The 25842-nt window shown below is 34.7% G+C and overlaps 1 protein-coding gene across 4 annotated transcripts in view; it reads left to right on the forward strand.

Moving 5' to 3' along the window:
* The window catches only part of LOC134680402 (uncharacterized), a 227523-nt gene that overhangs the window by 107727 nt on the left and 93954 nt on the right, over nucleotides 1-25842 (forward strand). For all 4 annotated transcript variants that reach the window (XM_063539531.1, XM_063539534.1, XM_063539533.1 and 1 more), the window contains exon 2: nucleotides 16130-16277. In XM_063539531.1, coding sequence (XP_063395601.1) covers nucleotides 16164-16277 — 114 coding nt within the window. In that variant the 5' untranslated portion in view covers nucleotides 16130-16163. The remainder of the gene's footprint in view (nucleotides 1-16129; nucleotides 16278-25842) is intronic.

Raw genomic sequence — 25842 nt, forward strand, 5'->3', positions numbered from 1 at the left:
AAAGTATCATACAAAAAATACTATAATAAAGCGCAATTCATGCAGCTTCTAAACATATAAATGTTTAGTAATATACTACTGCAGTAAGATGGTGAAAAAATTATTAAATGACCGCAGCGCGGGTAGTTGGACTCTCGCTAGGCGGCGTTTATCTTACAAAATGGTCGAGTACGAGTATCTACGTAGGTCGTAGGTAACTATGCTTACTTTGCTAGATTTTATGATGACGAATAAAATGCTTTCTGTATGTTTAATGTCCGCAGTTTCCAGTACACAGACATAATTCTGGTATAGGTTAAAAAAATAGACACAGGTATCCCCATGTCTAAAGAGGAGGGCGGCTCGCTTAACAAATAAGATCATGTACAACCGCAATTTCAGGTTGGGTTAGGTAAGGTTCGTTAGTTACCTTTTATCCCTCAGAGCATAAGCTATATTAGTATGACAAATAGTCAAATATACATAGCTGTAGGGTTTCTGGTTTCTCGACCTTTTTAATTTCTCGAGGCACGGGAATTCTCGACCAAGATTTCTCGAGTTTCTCGAGTATCTCGAGAAATTCTTAAAGCTCCAAAAAACACTATATTATTTAAAGTAAAGGGTAAATTTTTAGTCACCGTAAATTGCACTTAATAATCAAAAATACAACAACAAAAAAGAAAACTATACGTGCAGGCGTGCGCACCAGCGGCGATGTGTTATGTGCTATAGTGCATTATGTAATATTGTTGTAATTTTATTTCCGAAATAGGAATATATCGGGATGATTTAATTTATAAATAGTAATTTAGTTTTGTAATATTTGTTATCACACTTATTATATGGTTATATAATTCGTTACAAATTTTTTGTTAAAGCTATAACGATAGGGGACGGATCAAGGTAGTTTTTTATTTGGTTGGTAATAAATAAGTAGGTTCCTACCTGAAAATGTAAAAAAAAACATTGTTCATATTTATTTAACTACCTAAAGAAATACATTATAGACACATCATGTGTTATACGCGTGTTTTTTTTTAACTTATCACGAGAGATTTATTTCTCGAGTTCTCGACGCATTGAATATTTTTTCCCGTCTCGACTTAGGACAAATTTCTCGAGATTTCTCGCCTCGGGAATTCTCGAGCAGAAACCCTACATAGCTGTTATGATTTCTAAATGTAAGCTCTCCGCATAATAATTATTTGTTTTACAAGGGCGCAAAGTTGTTGTTTAACCGCTCGTGCTAATATTGATACCCGATCAAGCGAAAGATTTCAAAATTGAACCACGAGCATAGTGAGTGGTTCGAAAAATGGAATCTTGAGCATTGTAAGGGTTTCAAAGGACGAGGGTTAAACAAAATTTGCCGCCGAGTGAAACACAGAATTTTTCACCACACCAACCTGAAGCAAATATTAAATGTAAAATATCAAACAAAATCAAACCAAATCAAATCCAAATGAATGTTATGTGCAGGTTGAAGTTATTTATTAAAAACAACCAGTAAGTACCTATAAAATTACTTAAAGTGAGTTATAGCATGAAAATTATCGTGAAAATAAATATTTTGCCTCTTCCTAAGTAGTACAATTTCTCTCATAAATAGTGTTTTAATATTATCAGCAAAAATAAGAGCGCTATTTTATTAGAATAATTTCATTTATAATAGTTATTTCTTGGATCCAATTTTGGACCCGGGTATATCCTTAAACTACGTTCAAAAGAGAGGTATGGGCACTGTAAATGTCATCTCGCTTTGTGTGGTAGGGCACAGCACAGCGGATGTCATTCCAGATCTATCCGAGCAGAGCCCCACTGGGGAAGTACGTACTTACCTCCACCTTACAGAAAACACCGGTCAAATAACACTAGGCCCCACTCAAATCGTTGCAAGTGCATTAAAATTAAAATGCTTAAAATTATGTCTGTATGATGAATTATGTCTGGATGAAAGTAATCGTCATCATAAAATCTAGCAAAGTAAGCATACCTACGTAGATACTCGTACTCGATCATTTTGTAAGATAAACGACGGTCCGCAAGATAAACGAAAGTCCAACTACCCGCGCTGCGGTCATTTAATAATTTTTTCACCATCTTTTTGCAGTAGGATATTAGTCAACGTGTATATGTTTAGAATCTGCATGAATTATGCTTTATTATAGTATTTTTTATATGATATTTTTGGCCACTATACAAAAGTTATTAGGTCTCAAAGCAAATATCTCCATCCTAAATTTTCATCTTTTTACGTTTTTCTTGTAAAATTACTATGAAGCTGAAAAAAACAAATATCAGCAAAGAATTCTACGTCTCCGGTTTATACGAAAATGATACCAAACTTGCCCTAGTAGCCACCAGGACCAGAACAGATTTTTTTGAATGATGACGGGTGGCGGCCATCTTTGTACCCCCCCTCCCCTTATTGCCTCCCAGGCTTGAAATGCTTAGAATTACTCAAAGATCATATGTGATGAAGCTCATAGCTTAATGAAAATTTTTTGGGTCAACTTCATAACTGACTCCGCTATATCACGAGATAAATTTGTCTAGTGATTTGTTTTGGGCAGATTAGATGTTTCAAATTTGTTTTGCAACTTTCAGTGTCAATAGTATTTGGGGCCATTTTTAGTTGAACCTAATTATGCCATTTTTTATGATTAACGGTTACACGCGGGATACATTTTCCCAAGGCATTACCTTTTATTGTGTTGTCCACAAAAGTAAACTTTTTGTAAATGTATTTGACCCCATAAACCACCGCGTTCCGCTCGGCACTTGCGCCGCTTGTACCGCCCTGCATCTAAGATTAAGACGGCCAGGCCATTTGTGGTAACTAGCAGACCGGACTACACTTAGCTCGGTTACGTGATACTTTGCCCGCATTTTAGTCCTGTGAAGATTGCGATTGAAATCCTAGATGAGGCCGTATGTTGCCGTTATATTCTTGCATCGAGCGCACGCTTCGTTTCTCAGTTCGAAAACTCTTATATCTCGTTCAAATTTCGTTATTGGATTGAAAGCGCAATGATGTATTTTAGTTTTTCAAAATCCCAATTCATGTCGTAAAACTCGATTTTGTCCGTATAACTCGTCTTTAACTCCACTTGTTTTCAAATTGCTTACTTTCCGTAGGTACTTTTGATTACAAATCATCATTATCATTTTCTTAAATTCTAAAATTCTCAAACGTATCTTCATTATCTATAAGTACGTTCTCAGTCTTATATGCAAATTCTGCATGACTTATTTGATTATCCAACCCCATCAATCTTACCTACTTAAACGAAATCTGTGAAAAATAAATGTTCCTCATTTTGTAATGTTAAATTACGATTTCTTGTCAGAACAATGTACGATTTCAGTAAACTGAGGTTCCATATAAGAGTAGTTAACTTAATGGCAATTTTGGTAGACTTTCGTGTAGCTAACTTTACGCAACTTTTCACACCTATTTAGATTTATATTTAGAAATGACCACAACACCAGTATCGTTATGTTATATATTATATTATATCAGTTTCAATTTATGAGTTTTGGAGGTCGTAATACTGGCACTAAAATTACAAGATCTTTTATCACCTCTAAAGTATAAAAAATAAAAATATGGCTAGACAACAAGATCCAAGATCAAAAAATCAAAGTTCAAGGTGGAAATGTCGCTAATTTTATATTCAGATATTATTTTATACGAACGACAATTAGTAAATGTCATGGACCAAATATATCTACTGCTAACATCTTATTTGATGCATATTTCATCACAAGTCACACAGGCCAATTCGACACACACATCAGAATCTACTCGTACACTGACATCTAACTGAAGTCATTCAGTTATGTTTCATTTCGCTCTTACTTGTCTGTACTTGTGTGTGTGTTGTTACTTGTGTGTTGTATTCGCGCGGTTGAGACGCACACTATAACTAAATAACGTAATTCACATATCATTCATAATCATTCATCAGAAAGTTTCTAAAACATTGTATGCTTTAGAATTATCATAATTAATTTTACGATCAGACAAAGTTTTATCATTATTATGACAACATTGAGTCATATTGTTACTTTTGCCACTTGCAAATTTTAATGACTTAATCAATTTTTATACTGTCGTTTGTCTAATTTAAAACTTGTCATTTAGACACTTGCCTTTTTTATATTAGTTTACATTTATTGACGCTGTTTCATTATTTATGCTGACGACTTTTAATTAAGTAGTTAATTTAATAACCCATCTTGTCACGTTTGTTAAGATTGGTAACGTCTTTGTTATGTTAATCGATGTTTATAAAATTATAAGAATTTTGCATTGAACTTATTTAGTAATCATTTTCATATATAAGAGGCTGAAATTAATTCTGCCTTATGCAATGTAATTTAATTTCATTGCTTATTAGGGTATTTGCAAGAAAAAATATTAAATAATATCACGATGAATTGAAGTTCTTTGATCCTTAAATGTACCTCAATCCTTAAATCAAATAATATCTAGAGACGAAAATAAGGACTACGTTTGTATTGAGAAGACGTTGTTCCCCGTCGTCTTAAGTTGTACACGGATTACCGTTAGCGCCACATTACGAAATGCCATATTTAAAATTCTGTAGAAATATTCTAAGACATTCTTCAGCCTGTTTCCAAGTCAAATGACTTACACTGACGATCAGTAATGTCTCTAATACATCTTCTACATCAACAGTATACATGTCCCGACCTTGAACAAATGTATGTCATATATCCAAGTATTAAAGTTTAAATTTGAATGGGTCAAAATCATTACTTAGTTCTTTTTGGATTTTGAAAGAAACATTTCTTTTGATGATTGGTCGCGTTCCATTTCTGTGACAACATGTTTTTGTTGAACGAATGTTTCGTAATTTGAAATGTATTTTCGCAAGACCTTGGAAATATGGTTTGTTTTGAATCGTTGCAACAAATATTGTTAACAAATTTCCCAAGTTGCTTACTTAAAGTTTTTGAGTGAGTATTTATTTTAAGCTTTTAGCTAAACATATTTACCTACTTAAGCGACGATTTTTTTGTCAAGCTTTCATAAAAGGTACCCATAATTTGATAACATTACGAATTTTTGAGAGTGGTTCTAATATATGTTCTAGTATATATTATCTTATCAATCAAAATAAGTATGCCTCTACATATTCGAATATAAAAAAAAAACAATATGTTCTAATTTAAAGAGTGAGGCACTGCCTACACAGTCGGCTAAATCTTTATTGTAGTAGGAATAACATAGCGCGTGTCACTTGTCAAAATCGCATGTCACATTTCGCCTTCCATACTCAATATAACAAACATGCTTGCCAACATTACGCATATAATAGTCAAGAAACAATAAGGTAGAAGACAGCTTATATGACTGATATAAGAGAATAATAGTGTGCTGGTTCCGTTTGGCAAATCAGATCCGCCCATCGACGTAGAACATGGTGGGAAACGTCAAAGCATCTGAAGAAGTTGACAAGGAAGCAAAACTATTATCGTTGACGTGACTACACCTTTTGTAAACCTTATGATAGTTATAATATGAGGTCTACAAATGGCTAGTGCGTTGCTGTTAGTAGAATATTTTAGTTGAAAGTTGTACACTACACTTTTTTCGTATTTAGAGATTTTGTATTATTTCTACTCTTCCATACATTTTTCGGTCTTTTCTTTCCGTTACTGTCGTACGAAGTCTATAAAAATGGTAACGGGATGTAAGTAACAATCTCAGAACACTTTTTTCTCCTTTTAGGATCGAAACAGCTCGTAATTCTGTGAGTGAAATAACATTAAAAATGCCCAGATTAAAAAAGTGGTAATATCTTTGAATGAAATGGCCCTTGTGCCTACCTTGTTGTCTTGTTGGTAAAAAGCTACCTTTTTAACCTTATTTTTTAACAGCTTTATTGACAACATTCATTACTTCTGAGACAAGAGGATTCTATACAGGGCGTCCCACGGCGATGCCACATGGAGGGAAAGTACCTTAAATATCATAGATAGCATATTTTGCTGAAAGAAGACTTCATTTTATTTTTAAAACTTAGTAAAGTTACATTCATACTTTTTTAATTTTTTTTGAAAAAAAATGTATGGAAAAAATTATCGCGTCATTGAAGCCTTTCGATCGGTATGACAAAGCTTCAAGGTATTTTTTTTTCTCGTGTAGCGGGTTCGATTCCCGGTTTAACCATGAAATTATTTAAAATGCAATTCAACTTGTTTTTTTAAATCGAAATAATGTCTTCTTTCAGTAAGATGTTCATTTACAATAATTAAGGTACTTTTCCTCCAATGACGCGATAATTTTTTTCCATACATTTTTTTTCAAAAAAAATTAAAAAAGTATGAATGCAACTTTACTAAGTTTTAAAAATAAAATGAAGTCTTCTTTCAGCAAAATATGCTATCTATGATATGTAAGGTACTTTCCCTCCATGTGGCATCGCCGTGGGACACCCTGTATAGGTAATTATGTAGTGAAAAATTTCGTATCAGTTTTAATTGTCAACTGACTAAACTGTTTAAGTACCTATTTTGTAATATGAAAATCAGTTATATAACTAATTTATTCAGCATCCCAAATTAGCAATGGCACAGTCCAGTATTCTATTATTGCAAACCACAATTCTAATCTTCGATCAAACATACAAGTGTCACTCGCTAAGCCAGTCAAAAATGGCGGCCATTGTGATTCAGTGGGCCGATATCTGGGTTAGCGTGGGACGCATTGTAGACAAAACCGGCAGCAGGTTTGAAATCAATAGTGAATAAATACTGATTTGAATATCGGTTAGTATGTTTATTTAAATAAAAAGGAACTACTTAACTATTCGTATTATATTTACAAGACGATGTCGCTGTCCAATTCATAATATAAGATACTATTAATAAAGGTCACATTGCTAATGTAATTATGTATTTTGTATAATGAGTTCGACTAAACCAAATTATGACGTCATAAATTTCATAGCAGCTGCCAAGAGGTACGGCATAAGCCCTTTCATAATATATCTCCACGACCACCAGCCATGCATTGGCTTCATCGATAATTTTTCGTCCATTCTTAACTAGGTCATCGGCCCACCTTATTGGGATGATCACCCCACGCTAATTTTATTAGTTTTCAATTCATACAGATTTTATTTCGTATAGGTATTGTTAAGTTTAATGTACCTATACCAACCATCAGCTGCAAAAGACAATGGCGACTTTATGAATGAATTCATTCATAATCTCTCCATGCAATTTTCCACACAGCTTACTGTACAACCATTGGGAGATCTTATGTCTATGAATAAGGTTTACGGATTGTCAGTTTGGACAATGGTACAGTCAGCTGCAGAGAAAAGGTACCCCCCTTGCATAGAAATTCGTATGCAAAGATGCTAAGCTAATAATATTGCAGACTGTACATATGATGGTTGGGGAGTTCAATCAATTGTAATAATTGCCCTTGGTAGCCTAAAGCGATTTTCATTACAAACATAAGCAAAGCCAAGCACTGCCTCAAGAACGACTTTGACCGTAATTATTTAGCAATGTTTGTAAACATGTTAATCACGCTACATTTAATAGTAATTACCTTTCTAGCTCCGGGCGGTTAGTTGAAATGTCACGACAAATGAGGTCTTGTACTGATAGAGATGGTATATGGCCGTGAACCTAACATTAACACTACTTAGCGTTCAGAGTCTATTTTAAGTTCTTAAGTAACGGGATAAATCGTCGAAATGTACATTAGGATATCTTAGTTTGTCTTTTTTTCTTGTATTAGTACAGATAAGTATTTCATACAAAATTGACACACTCCGCTCGGCCGTTGCGCGTTGCGTTCCGTTCTGCGACTTTCCGTTGTATTGATATAACTTCTTGTACGGCTACCATCAGTTTGGCATTGACATAAACGCTATCGTGAACGTAATTTACTTTCTATGCATCTCGCTCGTACTGACATATTAGTGCGAAAGAGATATATACAAAGTAAATTACGTTCACGATAGCGTTTGTGTCAATGCCAAACTGATGGTAGCCGTATTGGTGGCGCGTTGAATTATTTCGTATCTGAGAGCCTAGCCGAATGACAATGATACATCGACAAACGCCAAACGAAATGAAAAACAATCGGGATGACAGATGCTAGAGAAAAAGTTTAAAGAAGTTAAGTACGTAGTTTAAATGTTTTCAAAACTTCACTAGTCATTATAACCTCACTACTCAAACTGCATCATAAATCATAATAAACTCATCATCCACCTTATAAACATTCATTGTTATCCTATAACTCCAAACACGTGGTGTACCTAATTAACTGACAATGAAACTTATCACAACAATATAAGGCCCACGTTCGTTTAAAATCTAGTACAGTAATAGCGGGATGCCTCCACGTGTCTAGAGAAAAAAGGCAAACCCGTTCCGCTAGGCTAGCGTAATGACTTGGGGCTGGCGGGAGCGAGGATGGAACGGGGAAGCGATATTCGATTTGAATTATGTACACGGGGGTTACCGCGAAAACCGAGATTCGCAAATTGCGGGGATCTATCTCTCTTACTCCAATGAAGGCTTAATTAGAGTGATAGAGAAAGATGCACGCAATTTGCAAACTACGACTGTCTTTTGTCAATCTGATTTTGGTTTGTATTTGGTTATAAAAATATGTAGTAAAAATAAATAAGACTTGGTAATTAACAATACTTACTTATGATTTTATTTACTAACACAATAGGTACCGGTTCCTAGCTTGTTTCTAAGAATATCATATAGCAAAAACGACTTCTAATTGGCTAGGTCAACCAACTGGAACGTGACTTCATAACACAAATAGTGTTATTTATAATCTTGGGTCATCACCTCCTTAAACTACATGTAAGTCAAGTTCTTTTCTTCAAAAAGTTTATGTTTAATGGGCATTGTTAAGTCCAGGTAAATAGCTTTTTTTTAAATACAAGCTTAAATACATATTCTTTCATCTTTGAGTGACATATTCTTATGGGTCATATACAGCTATTAAGTTCAAGTTTCTCCTATTGACATAGGTACCCAAAATAAGGGTTAAACCTTATGGAATAAAACAATTTTCAATTTGAAACCTTTTCCGCTAGGCTACTTCTTTTTTGTTAACTTCTGTCAACAATTAGTGAAAATTTTTGTTTTAAAATCTGTGTCTGACCACCAAATCATAAAAACCTTAGTTTTTCGAAAACGTTTCGATATCGTCTTGGTCCTAGCCGGAGTAGCGGGCTAGGCCCCGTAGCGTTAACCCCTCGCTACAGATATGGGTCAGTGTACCGCGTCCTGTGACGCGCCGGGTAATGACTGCGATGATATAACAGGCTATATATAATAGCCTACATCCATCCATCCGCCATCGTTTACACTTATAAAGGCACAGTAAAGTGTATACAGTGGGTGGTTTTATCTTTTGTTTGCTGTTTACCCTGTTACTGTTTTATGGCTCAAAATTTTCGACTGGAATGAATACGAAGCCATTTATGGTTTTATTTTATTATTTCTTTATTAATAATGAAAAAAAAACTGTTTGTTTCAGTGATTATTTACTAATTATATGAGTTAGTTGTACTTGATTCATAAGTAAATATTTTAGAGATTTTTTTCCACAAAAATCATAATTCATTGATTAAAGTTTACTATAGTTAAGTACTAGTTACTTTTAGTTTACTATTTTTGTAGGGTATTTTTCTTTAAGGTGTAATGAGACGTAGGTATCTGCAGTTCTACAATATTTTTTATAAGATAATCTAACAAAATCTAATCTAGTCTTCGCAATCCCTGCAGCCCACGTATACACTTACATAATTAAATCGGCTAACACTTTGCGGTATCGTCTTGGGTCGTCCCATTCGTCACAATTGTCGGTGGCTTTCAATGTAGAATGAGTGACGAAAGCAGAATAGGACAAATTTAAGAACTTGACGAAAAACAAATGGGACGATCCAAGACGATACCCTCTCTTACTATTTAAAAAATATTTCTAGCTTTAATTTGCAATGATCTCACTGCAATTTAAATAGGCATTTGAAAGGTGTAAATAAATAAACAAGTATTATGTCCACACGCAACGATCAACGACTCCGTCGGTATGCGCACGCGTCTAGAGAACGCATTTTAGCACGTACCTAGTGGAAATCATTTCGACACTTGTCATTTATTGTACGAGGTTTAAACGTGTTTTAATTTGACTACATATTTGGTAATCTAAACGAGAAAGTTTGTATAAATGATGGATGTATGGGTATACAATCACTAATACAATATACATAATACAATATTACTCTCTTTAACGAAAAAATCACCTCTTTAACCCCGGCTGCGTTTCGACCAGAGCTGTGTGAGGATGCGTTGCGAGGGATTTGTTTGTTAAGAACCATTTGAATTACTTCATTTTTTTTCCTCGTAGTGATTTTATTGATTCTTAAAACACATCCCTCGCAAACAATGGTTGTAGAATGTAGACCGCCTGTTATTACGTATGTACATTAAAAAAAACTGTTTGGACTAAGGAAAAACAAACAACTAAATAACTATGTATTACAGTTTATTGACACTTAATATAATCAACCGTGCAACTAATATAATTTTGTAACACGTAATTCCTTTCTAACGACAACAAAGCATTTAAACAGTTACAATTGTTACAAAACTAAACTCGATACAAATTTCACAATTACATATTCAACATTGTATTTGTGAGACCATAGACTCCGGTATCTAGTCATCGGCAAACAGAGATATCTTGTAGATGGTAGATACTGATATACTCCTAGTGTACAGTTAGCATCAATAGTAGCGAATAAAGCAATCGGCCACTGCCCCATTTATTTATTTTTCCTAGCCTATTTGAGTGTCCCACTGCTGGGCAAAGGCCTCTCCTCTCCCCTTAATTCTCTCGACTCTCGATTTGGTGTTTCCTCCGGTCAGTTGTTCAGGAAGCTGTCCAGGTCAGCGCGCCATATCCTTTTGGGCCAGCCGCGTCCACGTCCCTCTACCGGCATCCACTTGGTGGCTAAGCTAGCCCACCTCTCCGAACATGACCGGCCCAGTCCCATTTGAGCCTAGTATAGTTTTCTCGCCTACGTCAGCTATGCGGGTTTTAGAGTGCAGCGTGGTGTTTAGTTTAAAACCTATAGACTATTGCGTTCCATGGCACGTACTGCCCCTTTAAATTAATATATATCACAAACGCGAAAGTACCTAAGTCTTTCTGTCTGTCTTTTATCTCTTTACGTTTAACTCGCAATAAATTAACTCATGATGGCTTTGACATCCCTTAATTTGGTGAAAAGGGGAAGTGGAATCTACTACAAAACTCGGATGTGGAAGTACCAATTATACAAGCTAGACTATGCGTACTACGACTACGCATAATCTGAGTACAATTGATGCTGACCGTATCTACTGGAGCGAAGTAAATCAAGTGTGAAAGCACTAACTGACCTACTGTTTGCAAGGAACTGGTTTACTTTGGACTGTTATCGTTTATTTGTTACGTCATTTTGATTGTGTTTCGTTATACTCGTAATAGCTTTTTGTTCTTGTTGAATTAGTGGTTGATAATGATAACGATATGATTGTTACATGTTTCTGTAGACCCCTCCACAAATTAAAATATTATAGCTAATCTTAGAGACAATTTTAAGCTTACATCACGATTATCAGTTTTTAAGTTTGTCTAAGATTTATAACATTAAAAAATCGCTTATTATTTAATGTTTCTTCGTCTTTACCTATAGTTACTTTACTACATTGTTTTGAAACCGTATCCCATTCCTGCTTAAATATTCAGCTACTCAGCAATAATGTACCAAAAAAAAAATTAAAATTCGAGTTCACAAGAAAACAATTTTTAAAGTGTTCAGATTAGGTATAAAATTATCAGTTCCTTATCAAATTGCCGTATGAATGCCTAACAATAGCGTAGTACCAAACTCATGAACTCTTTCATACTACCATTAGTTCCACATCAAATCAACACTTACTACTTCACTTACCAAAGCATCATATATCCCTCTTCACATTAATTTCAAATTGCACCTTAATAATTGTCATTTAAGGTTGAAATTAGAATTAAACTTCCTGGTGTTATAAGACTTTTAAACACCACGTTTAAAATGAACTTATATCTCTTTCAACAACCATTCAGATCTCTACCTTCATCGTTAAACTTTAAGGTTGAATTTAGTTTTGAGTTCCTGGTGTTATACGTCTTTTTGAAGAGCGCCCGTGTCTTCTTTGCGAAGCTTCCTTCCGAATAGAACAATGTGCGGCATTGGGCGCGGCATTGGCATCGCCTTCGGCAGTTCCTCTCATTCAATTTGGTTAACATATATAAGGGAGTTTAATAAAAATGTTTACGTGTGAATTTGATGTTTGGATAATGTCGGTAGCGCCTACGAATGAAGTGTGCATGTTTGTTTTGTAAACATACTTATAGTTACTGCCGTTACTGCCGCTGTCTGCAGAAATACGGAATTTAATAAAATGTCGCTTCTTCTGTGATCTTTTTATGGCACTCAAAAAAAAAATGTTCCATCAGGCCAATTCGAACGTACACTGATATCCACGGAGTTACTTCGTGCTGATATCAGACTGTAATCGAACTGATGTCATTGAAATATCGTGAGTAAGAGCGTAATTCTTACTTGTCCGTAAATGTACTGGCGTAATATGATTCAATCATCATTCTAATGATCTACGTTTCGAATTGGCCTGCATTTTTCATGATTTTATTAATATTGCTTAAATGGTATTTATAATAATTAATGATAATGCTAGTTTAATTCAGTGTTTTGTGTAAATTACAGCACCAATGTATTAAATGACTAAATTTGTAGTGATTCCCGTAAAATATTTCAAAATAATATGTTTTTTTTTACCACCGTTAGATAGTACTACAGTAAGTAAAAATACGACAAGTATTTTTATCACATAGGTAATATAATGAGGACACACATTTTCTAAGCAATGATTCAGCTCCCGTAGAAGCTATTTATTACAAACACCAATGCAAATACTTTAATTATAAGAAAATTAAACCAATTATATACCTACCAGTTAAACTATAAAGTCTATACGTACGCCCATAAGGTTTATTTTACCTTGCTGCTTTAAGTGCAGTAGTAAATGCCAGTGCATACCCATTAGCAATGCCTTGCCAATCAATTTGAGGCCATGCCATTAATAATGGGAAAGTGGAGAGTTTGCTTTACCTCAATAATTTTCTCGAAGAAAGTGAGTTAATCGCAATTTATGTGCGGTTTGAGGTGTGAAGCCTCATTTTGGTTTTTGACTTGTTTTATCGATGTTTAAACCTTAAGAAAGAATTAAAAAAATGTATAGGCCTGTTTTTTTATTTAAATTATTACCATTGCGTGGATATCATGAAATGCAAATGTAGTTACTATTCTAAAATATTGATCTACCTTTTAGTTTTTTTTGTTGTGTAACCCATTAAAAGAAATGTAAAGCAAAAGAAAGGTAACTAAACATATTAATATTTTATACGTAAAGCCTTTCTTTTTCAAGCAACATAATAATTTTCATAGTCAACAACTTTTTTCATTCTGTGTTCATTCTTTATAAATTTATAATAAATAATTAAGTTTACTAACTGACTAATAATTTATAGTTAATTACTATCAAGTCATCATCAATCATCATCTATAAGTAAAGGCTGATCTCATAATTATCGATTCCCATAACATATATGATATCATATAAATATATATCATATAAGGATTGAAAGGTGTTCTTAGGTAACCGTATAAAGACAAAATTATCTGCAGTAATCGATAGTGGGTGTCGGGACTTACCTACCTGTCTGTGCCAAAAATATGTATACAAGTTTCGCCTTATTGCATTGTAGTAAGGTTCAGAAGAGTCCATATAATTTTGATGTCATGTAACTAAGGTATTTCCTTAACTGACTCATCAAAGTTGCTAAATTCTTGGATTAAGAACGTTCTGGTTGGTGACTTGGTTTTGTAAAAACCTTGGAACTGGTTTCAACGGTCTTAAGATTTTTAACTCAAGTTGAATGGCTCTTGTGAATATATTAACAAAGTGAAAAATGATAGAATCCGCGATGGAATGAAATCGTGACCAAATGTGACAGAACCGAAAACAGAAACTTTATCGGAATTTTATTGACACCGAAGGTTGCAGACAAAGTAATAATTTTGCTGTTTTTATTATCTCATCATCATCATCAGGCTATATTAGTCCACTGCTGGACATAGCCCTCCCCTAAAGAGCGCCAAAGCGCCCTGTCTTCAGCTTGCCGCATCCAACATCTTCCTGCAGTCTTTCGCAGATCTTTTGCAGTTTTTATCTAGGTACATATATTTACTGAAAACATTGCATTCGAACCCAAATCATAAAATATTGTAGGTAACGTCATCCATTTTAATATAGACTATGACATAATGGCCAGAAGTTTTATTTTAAATTATTATTTATTATTAAATTAAGTATATTAAACATTATAGAGTGTTAACTTAATATATCTACATCTAGCAAGGACACTCATACTTCCAAGCATCCAAGGCAATAATATGTCGCAACATCCGTAAGCCGTTTAGATCAACACATATAATAGATTAAACACAAAACATACCGATACCGGATGATTCTCACGTATCACTCCTTCTTTATATCTCTCTAAAAACAAAGAACGTATTGGCAGAATATGCCCAAGACTTATGCTCATTTGAAGTCGGAAAAGCTATACATTTTGACGATAGACGTCAATTACCACTGAATAGCCTCTGATGAAGCTATAATAATAACCAAAAGTGATAACAACCAGGCTTTCACTCTACCATTGTCTGTTTAATATAACTCTTCGTAATCGGCTATAGAAAGTGACGATTGTATCACGTATTGACGAGATAATCTAAACATTTATCAACATCTCGTTGTCTTATTGTTATCAGAGATTACTGTTACAGTTTCTATGATGACGCATGGTTTCTATTCATTCTCGACTTTGAATTCGTAACGTCGGATATGAATATCCGACCAAATTGTTTTTTTTTTATTTAACGGCGCATTCTCGTTTTCACTTAATTAGAACAGAAGGCGTTAAAAATCATAGTCCATCTATCCCTTAGACCTAATTCAGGACATTAAGAATTTGTAAAACAAAAGTGTCAATTTTCGTCCGGCCCTCTTGGCTGCTAACTTGCCAAATCAAATGTCAATCGTTCATAAACACGGAAATCGAAACTTAATACTATAGATACTTATGGAAATTTTCGGACGCATCTGTCAACCCGATACATTCTTTTACTTTTAAATTTGTCGATAAACGATTGACATCTCGATTCCTGAACATTTGAAAAAATAATGGTCTGTATATCCCCTATAATGCACTAAGTATTGGCAAGCATACGAGTTGATTTTGGCTCTCAGAAAGGCTTGTTTCAGATCCGACCTTATGTAACTCGATGCGAGATTTAAGTAGGCTGTTAACTCGCTGTTAAGTCTAATCATTGGCTCATTTCATTGTAAACGTATCGCATTTCTAACCACCATTTTCTTTACCACTTCCGAGCGTTGTGGTTAGATTTATGGCTTGTTGGGGTAACCAGATGAAAGTTTCTACTACAAGTAGTTCTAGTTGATAACTTCCTATGGTACTGCGTTGCTTATTTACCTATTAAAGCTGGATTGAGTTGTGGCCTGTATATTTGAATGTAACGATGCTTTGTTATCTTCATACTTACAGCGGGAAATGCATGCTGTTATATATCTGATGCTTCCGATTTGGTTGCTTAACTTGCTTCGATTTCACTAAGAGTTAATACCAAATTGTCAGGTTTCTTATGAACACAAGATTTAACAATCTAGTAATTTTTTTCTAAAAAAATTATCGGTTTTGTAAGGAAAATATTTAGTAACTCCAACCGTTAAGCCAATTTCTATCCTACTTATATTTCTTCAGGATTATTTATAGACGGTCAAGCAAATCTTGTCAGTAGAAAAAGGCGCGAAATTCAAATTTTCTATGACGCGATATCCCTTCGCGCCTACATTATTCAAATTTGCCGCCTTTTTCTACTGACAAGATCAGCTTGACCAAGTATATCTCTGTCCTAATATGGATTTTTTTTTGTTTCAGCCTTGGTCCTTTCGAGGCGGTGACGGGGGGCGAGATGGTATCCCGGCGGCGTATCCTGTCGCGTTCGCGCGACGACCTCACACAGGCCATCTCCAACCAGATGGAGGAGGAAGAAGACGTTTGGTACCAGAAGGACAAACTTTATAAGGTACGGTACCATACTTATAAGTATAGCGTGGAAATGGTGGCCTGTAGCGTTCGCGCGACGATTTTACTCAGGCCATTTCCAATTGGATGGAGGAGGATGAAAAGGTGTGGTACGGTCGAAAGTATTAATTTAGGACTGTACCAGAGTGACAAATTTTATAAGGTACGGTACCATACTTATAAGTATAGAGCGGAAAGGGTGGCCTGTAGCGTTCGCGCGACGATCTCAGGCCATCTCCAATCCGATGGAGGAGGTTGAAAAGGTGTGGTACCAAAGTGACAAACTTTATAAGGCCAGGTACCATAACTATAAATAACTTTGTAACAAACCCTGTGCAACACCAAACTACTTATACTAAATATACTAATCATATCCACTTTCTACGCATCAATCAACTTATTGAAGCGATGTTCACGGTTCGCTACTCTTCTAATAACGTGACACTTGGAAGAAAAACAGCTTAACTATGTACCTACTAACTTCATACTATATAGTTCGTTTTAATAGGACGTTAGTATGCCGGTAAACAACTAAACATGGCGCTTGTCAAAGATCACTTACATATAGCACAAAGACTCATAACTACGGCCCGATTCTAAAAATGCTTAAGTATAAGAAGTCACAAAAAGTGACGTTTTCTGGTTGAAGAAATGTCACTTGACACTGACAGATCGGTGTCGTATCAATATGACATCTTATGAACATTGTTGGAATCGGGCCTTTAGGCAGGCACATACACTGTTGAAGTATGTAACATATGTCGTATCATGCAACTGAACGGTGGAACATTGCCAAGTGAATGAGTCTAGTGGTCAGGACGTTAGCCGCGTGACCTGAAGACGAGGGTTTGATTCCCGCCTCGGCCACCAGTGGATTTGGTCACTTTTTTCTTTAGTGTATGATACCTATTATACCTATCTACTTCAGTTTATATTTTATATATAGTAGCGTCACTACTTATAAAGTACAAATCAAAACATTTCATAAACTAATTTGATTTGTTTCCTAGTTGAATGGTGGGATATCAAGGCATAATGTTTTTACGTCTACGTGCGATAAAGCGTCATATGACGGAGTCTGTTGTTAGTAGTCTGGTGCTCGTATTATGTCAATGTATTGGAGAAATCTTGCGGTGGCGCTGTTCCCCTGTTGTGGAATAATCGGCGGACCGGAGAGATAGCAGATTGGTGACGATGTCGAAAAGGTTGGAAACTGGAGCATGAACGTATGGTCATTAGACTCGCTGTATAGTGTGTTGTAGATAGTGTATTAAATTACTTACTAAAGCAATACCTTATAGCGTTATTAATAACGCACTAATCAAGGGATCATTTACATCATATCATGAAGGGCTAAAACATAAATAAGCTAATTCAAGCTTGTAAAGTATTATAAACGGGTTAGACGTGAGAATAATCTTTAAGAGATACATTTACTTGCAAGAATTTACTTTTTTGTGTTTTTCTTACAAAAAATTATCAACAATTCTTATTAAAACATTAAACGATTCGTCATATGTATCTGTTATGAGTTATTTTTATTCAAATGTTCATGATACAACGGTAACTCAATCTAGTGCTCTCCCTCAATGCCTAGATATAGCTAACGATTCTGATCCAGACAACACCAAAAAAGTTACTTCTAATACTAAAAGTTTATTTGCAAAATGATTCGTAGGTCAAATAAATATGTATTGTTACGTAATTTTCATAAACTAAATGCGCAATCAATTGCAACTGAGTTATCCAATGACGGCAATGACATATGACCGTAAAGTTTCGTACTATGTCTTAATAAATTTCAACAATCATTAACAATTATGTTCAATAACGTGTCGCTTCTTTAGCGTGACCCCTATAATAAGTTAAAAACACATTTGTCTCAAACACAGTCATGTCTTGAAATTGTCTACATTCATCAAAATGGAAAACAACTAGGTATCTAACAGTCATGTCTTGAAAATTTGTTTCTTTTATCAAACGAAAACAAGGATCGAAGAATGATACCTATTAAATACAAAATTAACAAATTCAGGATGTTGTACATTAATCAAATTATTTATGATGTTATCGGACATGTTTGTCGATCGCGAGGCCGCATGATATTCACACACATCACACATATATTTGGATCCGTAGTTGACTTGACCTCACCATACGGGTCATTAGAATCCACGAGAAAAGGCAAACAACTTTTTATTATATTGCCCAAGCAAAAGGTTACGGGTCATTTTGGGCTTCATTAATTGGTAATTTGACGTTGTAATATTCGCCAACGTCGAAGATGTTCACAAATACGGTCACTGACACTTATTTTTTAACGCCAGTTATATCCTTATACCTACTTTGAAGAAATCACTACCATTTCATTTACGGTATAGGTACTATTAAATTCTGACGGTATGACGACATATCGGAACACGCTTGCGTCTACAAAATTTGTAATCTAATCTACCAGAATCCAAACACAATTAGCGGTTTGCCTCTCCCATATTATTTAATTGTTCCGCGTGTTCACCATTTTCCTACCCTTTGTCTCTGGCTGCGTTTTTGCAATCGTTTCCGACTGTCTACAGTTATTAAGGACGTGAGAACTATTGTACAATGAACCGATGTACCGCGTTACATTTGATACAGACATCTTTATCGACAAATTGCCGTGTTTACTTTCCATCGCTACTTTATCTTCATTTATTTTATTACCTTGTGCAATATTTGCAGCAATGAAATATTTTTCCGTTATATTCTTACTTACATCGGCAGTTTTCTAATCAGAATCTCTATAGCTTTTATTATTAACGTGACTTATGATACTAACAGTGAAAGTTAGCGTAGTAACGTTTCTTATAACATCTTCAATATAATAATCGTGACTTCTTTTAATACGTCACTGACAACAATGGCTGTCTCACTCACATCAATGCAAAATCGGTGGAACGAATCCAAAATAGCTGTCCTGTTGACATATGATTTTAATCTCAGTAATTTTCCTTCAAGTTAAAATAACCTTTAAAATGCAATTGGAAATAAACGCTCAACAAGTAGGTATTCAGACAGTGAAAAAATGAAACAGGTATTATGGCGTTCCACTTGTAAATATATTTATAACTAAAGAGCGTCAAAAATTAATTTGAATACGTATCGATTTTAAATTTTATGCCTAGTAAAATGACAGGCCTGATTGGAATTCATAATATTGAGATCATCGATTTTTATAAACATGATTAATCTCCTGATGACCAGGATTCAATAATTGCCAGCCTAAATTTAACTCTGTCAAATAGGCAAAGAGCAAAACTTAATTTGGGCCTATATACTACGTGTAGATGCCGGCATTTAGGAGGTTAAATGATAAATAGGAAGCGAATTCAAACTCAAAAGTATTGTTGACCATTAACCGCTACTTAGTCGTCTGTTTGCAAATAAAGACTCGTGACCAGCTGTCAATCGCAGAAGCCGGTCAACTCTGACCCATTGATCGACTTCGTGACCGAGGAATAACAATCTGACCATTACAGTACGGAAACCAGCTGTTACAATACCAGCATAACATGAACTTACAGTTGAATGAATTAGCTTTATCTAGAGATCATTCTCTAAATAGGTCTAGACATTTGACGTTTGGCCTTAGTGCCAATTATTGGCTATTATGGTTTAGGATTTAAAATTAGGGTACGGGTGGGTTTACAATAGTAGAGGTATGTTTATAATTAAATCAGGTACAGTCAATTTTGCTAACTTGCTCAAGGCCCGTTATCAGACTTCATTTGTTAAAATACTTTGAATTATAGTTTATGATGTCGCTGATGATGAGACACAATTGCCGGTGGAAATGTCCACATAGAATAATCTCGGAAACTTTTCATATAATGAATATTATGGTAATCGAAATTTCCCATTAATAAAACGAAAATTCCCTTTATTTCTTTTGATTATTTTCGAGAATTTCTGAGAATTCTTCCAATTTTTGGAAAATTTCCGCGACTAGCACATATGTATACGTTCAGAATATCCGGAACTTGCTATTCTTTAAAATGTCAAGTGGGTAAAAAATAATTACAGCGACAGGTCATTATTCTCTCCAAGAATTACCGGACACAAAGTCAATCGATAAGGTCACTGCACCCATTGACAATGAGGGCTAAATGACACTTCATTTTCTGCAAATCATTTTCTTGGTTGATTTGAATCGATTCCTGAGTGGCATAACCGGAGGTATACACAGCGTGATGATTAGTGAATTTGCTCAAATTTAATATTCACAATTGTTAATTTTAAAATTTATCTTGTTACTTTTAGGTACCTATATTAAAATATGCAGGTTTTCGTCTTCTAATTACATATATTTGTAGGGTATATATATTCTTTCTAATGAATGCCTATCATACTTACTTCAGATTTACCCGATCACGGCTGAGTCGATTTTGATTAATGTCAATAGATTCCTGTTTCTGGGTCGGTTAACATGGTTACGTTTTCAAAAAAATTACAAAAAGGAGAAGGTATAAGTATAACGAAAAACAACCGAATCTAGTTATACTATTTTAACCCTTAACGGGCCAATTTGAATCAATGGCATTAAAAATATAATTGAATTTATTTTAAAATAAAGCGGAAAAAAAACATAAACAACTCTGCTCTATTTAAAAATGATTTAAATTTCTTTGTGCGCAGGTAATTAGGTACTAATAGTTCTAAGTAGTAACTATTAGGACGGTCAAATGCTAGAGGTTAAACGTTTTACTGGATATAAAACGAATATTTATGGTAAAGAATCTTGATTAAGATTTCACAATCTTGCCCTTTGCGACCTGCACAAATTTGCCTAATATGTCAGAGCATGCAGAATGTTGCTGGAAACAAGTTTACTATTTATCGCCGTAGTTGGCGCGGCATTAACCCAGCTCATCTGGCTGGGGTTAGCCTAATTGTTTATGAAATATAGGCTTTGCAACATGTTAGCTTATTCGGCGTTAGTTTTTAAATGACAGCTCTGGATTGCCATTATTGCCAATAACCAACGTACCTACTTACAAGTGGCATGAATTATCACATATTTCGCTTATTCTTAATACGATAATTTCCTACCTAGCGCTCCTTGACATAAGTTTTGATTTTGCCAAGCGTATCAGTATTTTTATGTTTGTAGTTTAATAAAGTTGTTTAATAGAGTTGCAGGTTAATAAAGTTTACCAATCAAAACTTCTTCTTAATATTTTGTTATCACTTTGAATATTTCAACCATATGACTGATTAAAAACAAAATACAAGACAGACATCTAATGACAACTCCAAATCTCTCCATGCAACTCTAATTAAATAGGTAAGCTTCTAACACAGTACTAAATACAAATGATACAAGCATGTCCCTCGACGGTCACCGTTCACGCACCGATGTCGCAACTTAACTGACACCGTTGGCCAACTACACCTGTTCAACTTGTTAATTTATGACAACATCAGTGACACTGTTTGCTTTAAGTGTTATAGCAAAATTCTTTAGTTTTTGCAACGTTTTATTTATCTAACGTGACTTACAACTTTGGGAACAAATCAAATTATTATAAAAGAAGAAGTGACTAAGCGATCCAGTGATAGAGGCAGGATTCCAACCGGTGTCTTCAGCTACCGCAGCTAACGCCCCCTCCCACCCCCCTTCCTACTCTACCCCGTCACGGCGGTACCCATCCCAATTTCTCGACTATACCTATGCCATATTTTGTCTTTAGTTAATGACATCTATTTATGTTTATTACCAAACGTGAATTTAATCAATAATAAAATACCTATCTTGGAAATCGGTTACAAACCTTCTAAGATTTGTAGTAATTATTTGCATCATATTGTGACAGAACCGGAGTTAACCCGTGTCATCATTTCATATCTATCTATCTATCTATCTATCATACAACTCACAATTACGTTAGAAACTAATTTAAATAAATACGTACAGGACGTTAGTCCCGATGACTTAAGTTTCGTCATCGTAAATGCTGAATATAATCGTTGTGGATGCCTTAATTGCGGCTAAATCACGACTTTGTACGAGCAATCTCTACACACGACGTGAGATGAAAGTGAAACTTTACGTCAGGATTCTGCCTACATTATTTCCTACAATACTCAGTCTTTATTTTTTATCGATAGAACCATCGGTCCACTATTAAAACTTGACAAACCCGATTAAAGTTTTGTATCGACATTTTACATAATACTTGCAACATAAACTGGTACCAATTAAGTATCGATAACGCTCAGAAATCATATTGCAACCAATCTATCAAATACATCTCTTTCTTTATGGACACTGCTTTTGGCAATCAATTTGAGATAAGCGTGATTTATGGTTTTGAAATTCGCAGTCTTTTGCCTCGTTATAGTTGGCCACAAATACCACACTCCTAAATTGGGGTCTCAAGCAAGACAGGTGGCCGCATCCTCATGTCATGGGTCAACATTTGACATTTAAGTAGTAGGCAAAAGTGATATTGCGTCACTAGGTCGACTAGCCGCCGAGCCTTTCGTAAGATGAATTGTCACTGGTGAATCCACCTGATATATCGTTGCGTGTTAAGTAATTACGTGTTCTAAAAGGTCGATGTGCCTGTAATTGAAGATCAGTGCAACGATGTCTTTAAGAGATAACATTATTGCATTACTGCAATTATTATAACTGCCACTTTTGTTAGTGGCATTGATATGATACATGTTTAGATGATGATGCTTAAACGTTTTTAAATTGTTATAAATGCATGCGATAATAAAGAAAGAAATACAATTAAGTGGATTTAGTTTTAGTGTGAAACGTGTTCCGTTTTTTAACAAAAAGCGATCCTTATGACTTTAAAAATGTGGGAACAGGAGGTAAACGAAATGTCCTTGCACGACCAGAACAGACAAGTTAAAAAAGAGCCCTCCACATCCGGCTGGCGAACTTAATAATTGTATGTTTCGAAATAAAACCAGAATAACATAAGCGTCATCAATTTTATTTTGCAAGGACTTTGCAATAAATGTAAATTTACAATGGGTCCTCAGTGCGCTTGAGCAAATATCAACATTTCGATGAAATGTTATGATACGTATGATTGGCCTATCGCTCATCAAAACATTTGCGATGACGTGCATTCTTTCATACATGCCAAATCCTTCGGACATCAATGTCCGTTCAATTTAATTCTTGTTTATTTTTCCGATGATTTCTTTGAAGAGAAATTCGCAACGCGGTCGGGGGGTCTTATCTGATACTTTTGATACACAAACGAGGTCTCAACTCGTTTTGTTCTGAATCACGCTTTGTGTTGTACAGAAATCGTGCGGTATTTGACAAGATCCATATAAGACGCAGAAGCGTAAAATATGGATTCCGTTGATCCTTAAAGGTATCCTTTCGAATAGTTTACCTTCAATTGACATTTAATTTAACTGCGACCTTAAAAGTTCAGCGTTCAATCGTGCCGCGGCCGCGTATCGACGTATTTCGCTTCTTTTAAATAATTCCATACAAAATTCATGGAACTCGTTAATCTTTCACAGTTAAATCTTAATAGTTAAGAATAGTGAATTCGTGAACGCATTGTTACTGGTGTTTCGTCATCAGCCATTGAGTATTATTTGTGTGATGTGCAATTTTACCCTTATCGACCTTGGCTTTCCCTTATTGACCTGACAAGACAACCTTGCAAGTGCTACAGTTGCTTATTTAACTTTAATCATTAGTTATTGTACTTCAATTACCTGTTTAATTTATCTTGCTTATCTTTTACTTACGTTAACTGTATTGAACATATCCTTATCTAAAAGAAATTTTATTATCGCATTTATCGCCGCGCGGATTCCAGTTTCACTTTTTAGCGTCTGCCGAGTGAAAGTCGATTTGTGTTCCATACTCTTCCTTTCATCTCGCTTGTGCCGCATAAAATAATCATAAACCAACCTGTTTGGTGACAATAATTCACCGTATCTGTTACAGGTATCTTTATTTTCGTGTCATACTTCCGTTATCTGATTTGGTATACTTAACTGACTTTGAAATTTGATTTCATTTTGTTTTATTGTCGTTGATCTTTTGTTTTTGTTTTGTTACATTATGAATCATATTACAATGTTTAGAATTAATTAGTTCGTATATAACGTGTGCCGTTTATTTATTTTGATACAGTTACAACGTCCTTGTCACCGTATCAAAGTACCCTGCCATACCAGGGAGTCGAGGCGAGCGAGTGAACAGGAAGAGAACAACTTTCATTTTCACGCACCTGACTCCTGTCTTTGTTGCCAGACAATAATCATCCTTAACACTTTCAACTTTAAGTCCATTCAACCTTGCAGCATGTACCGGTACGACTTGAATTCTTTTAACTTAAGAACACCGAGGAATATAGTTTCTTTGCTTCGCAGTTTTTGCTTGTGGCTAAGTAGAGTTGAAACTAATCATGTTTTTGTTAGCATTAATTACGTAAGTGAGGTAATCAAACCCAAATAGTAAGCAAAATGAGAGACACTGATTCATTATCTCTCTGACATTTATAGACGTCTGATTTGGTAGAATTGGAAATAAAGATTGGGTTGAAAGATTTTTTACATCATTTTTTTTTTTGCTTAGTATATCATAGTTAAAAAGAGATAAATGAAGATAAGTGGGCGTTACTACATTTTTGTCTTGCTTTTTTTTGGAATTCGGAAAGATGTAGTTTTTGCCAGTTGAAAGTTAATGGCGAAGAATGTTAAAATTATAATGTATTGTTGTATATATATATAATGTATTTAATGTTAAATTTTATGTATATGTATGCATTAAATAAAAATGTACTTCAAGGTATGTACTTTTTCAGTTTAAATTTTACGAAAATAAAATACTAATTAAAACTGAGACTGAGATATAGACGTCAAAAATGTGTAACCCAAACAATAATTAGAGCATTTTCAGTCCCAGAAGCTTTAGTTTGGTTTTTGAAGTTGGAACCATATCTTATTTAATGTACTCGTAGTAAGTTAAATTAAATTTTGCAATAAGGCCTCATTAAGGGTATCTGTTACTCAAAAGGTTAAAACTCCCGCTAATAAGGCAAATTATACTCAGTTTCATAATTCCCTGAATTATATGTCTTGTGGGCCCTTAACGTAAATCCCTTTCGCTTCAGCTCACGACGCCGCGTGTGCGGCTACATGCTCACGCGCACTTATTTCACACGACTATCGAGACATCCTCGTTTCTCTTTATTTATCGTCGGAATATTAGTTCTAAATCTTTGCTTTGCTTTTTGTTGTTGTACAGATTTGTTTATAGTTTGTTCAGACAAGTTGGAACAAGAGAGCAAGAAATCTAGTCATGTATCTTTGAAGTTAGGTAGATCATGTATCTCTTTTAAATGTATTGAATAAATGTAAAACTGCATTTTAAGATTTTTATTTTTACGCCTCAGTGTCGATTAAAAAAAGTACGTTGGTATTCTTTTATTTTCCATTTTGTAAATATTTTTGCAAGAAAATGAATGTAATTTTGCCAAATTTACATTCCAGCTCATTGTTTGACGACAAAAAAAATCTCAAATTGCACATAAGTG

This window comes from Cydia fagiglandana, chromosome 3 (genome assembly GCF_963556715.1).
Source record: "Cydia fagiglandana chromosome 3, ilCydFagi1.1, whole genome shotgun sequence".
Lineage (NCBI taxonomy): Eukaryota > Metazoa > Arthropoda > Insecta > Lepidoptera > Tortricidae > Cydia > Cydia fagiglandana.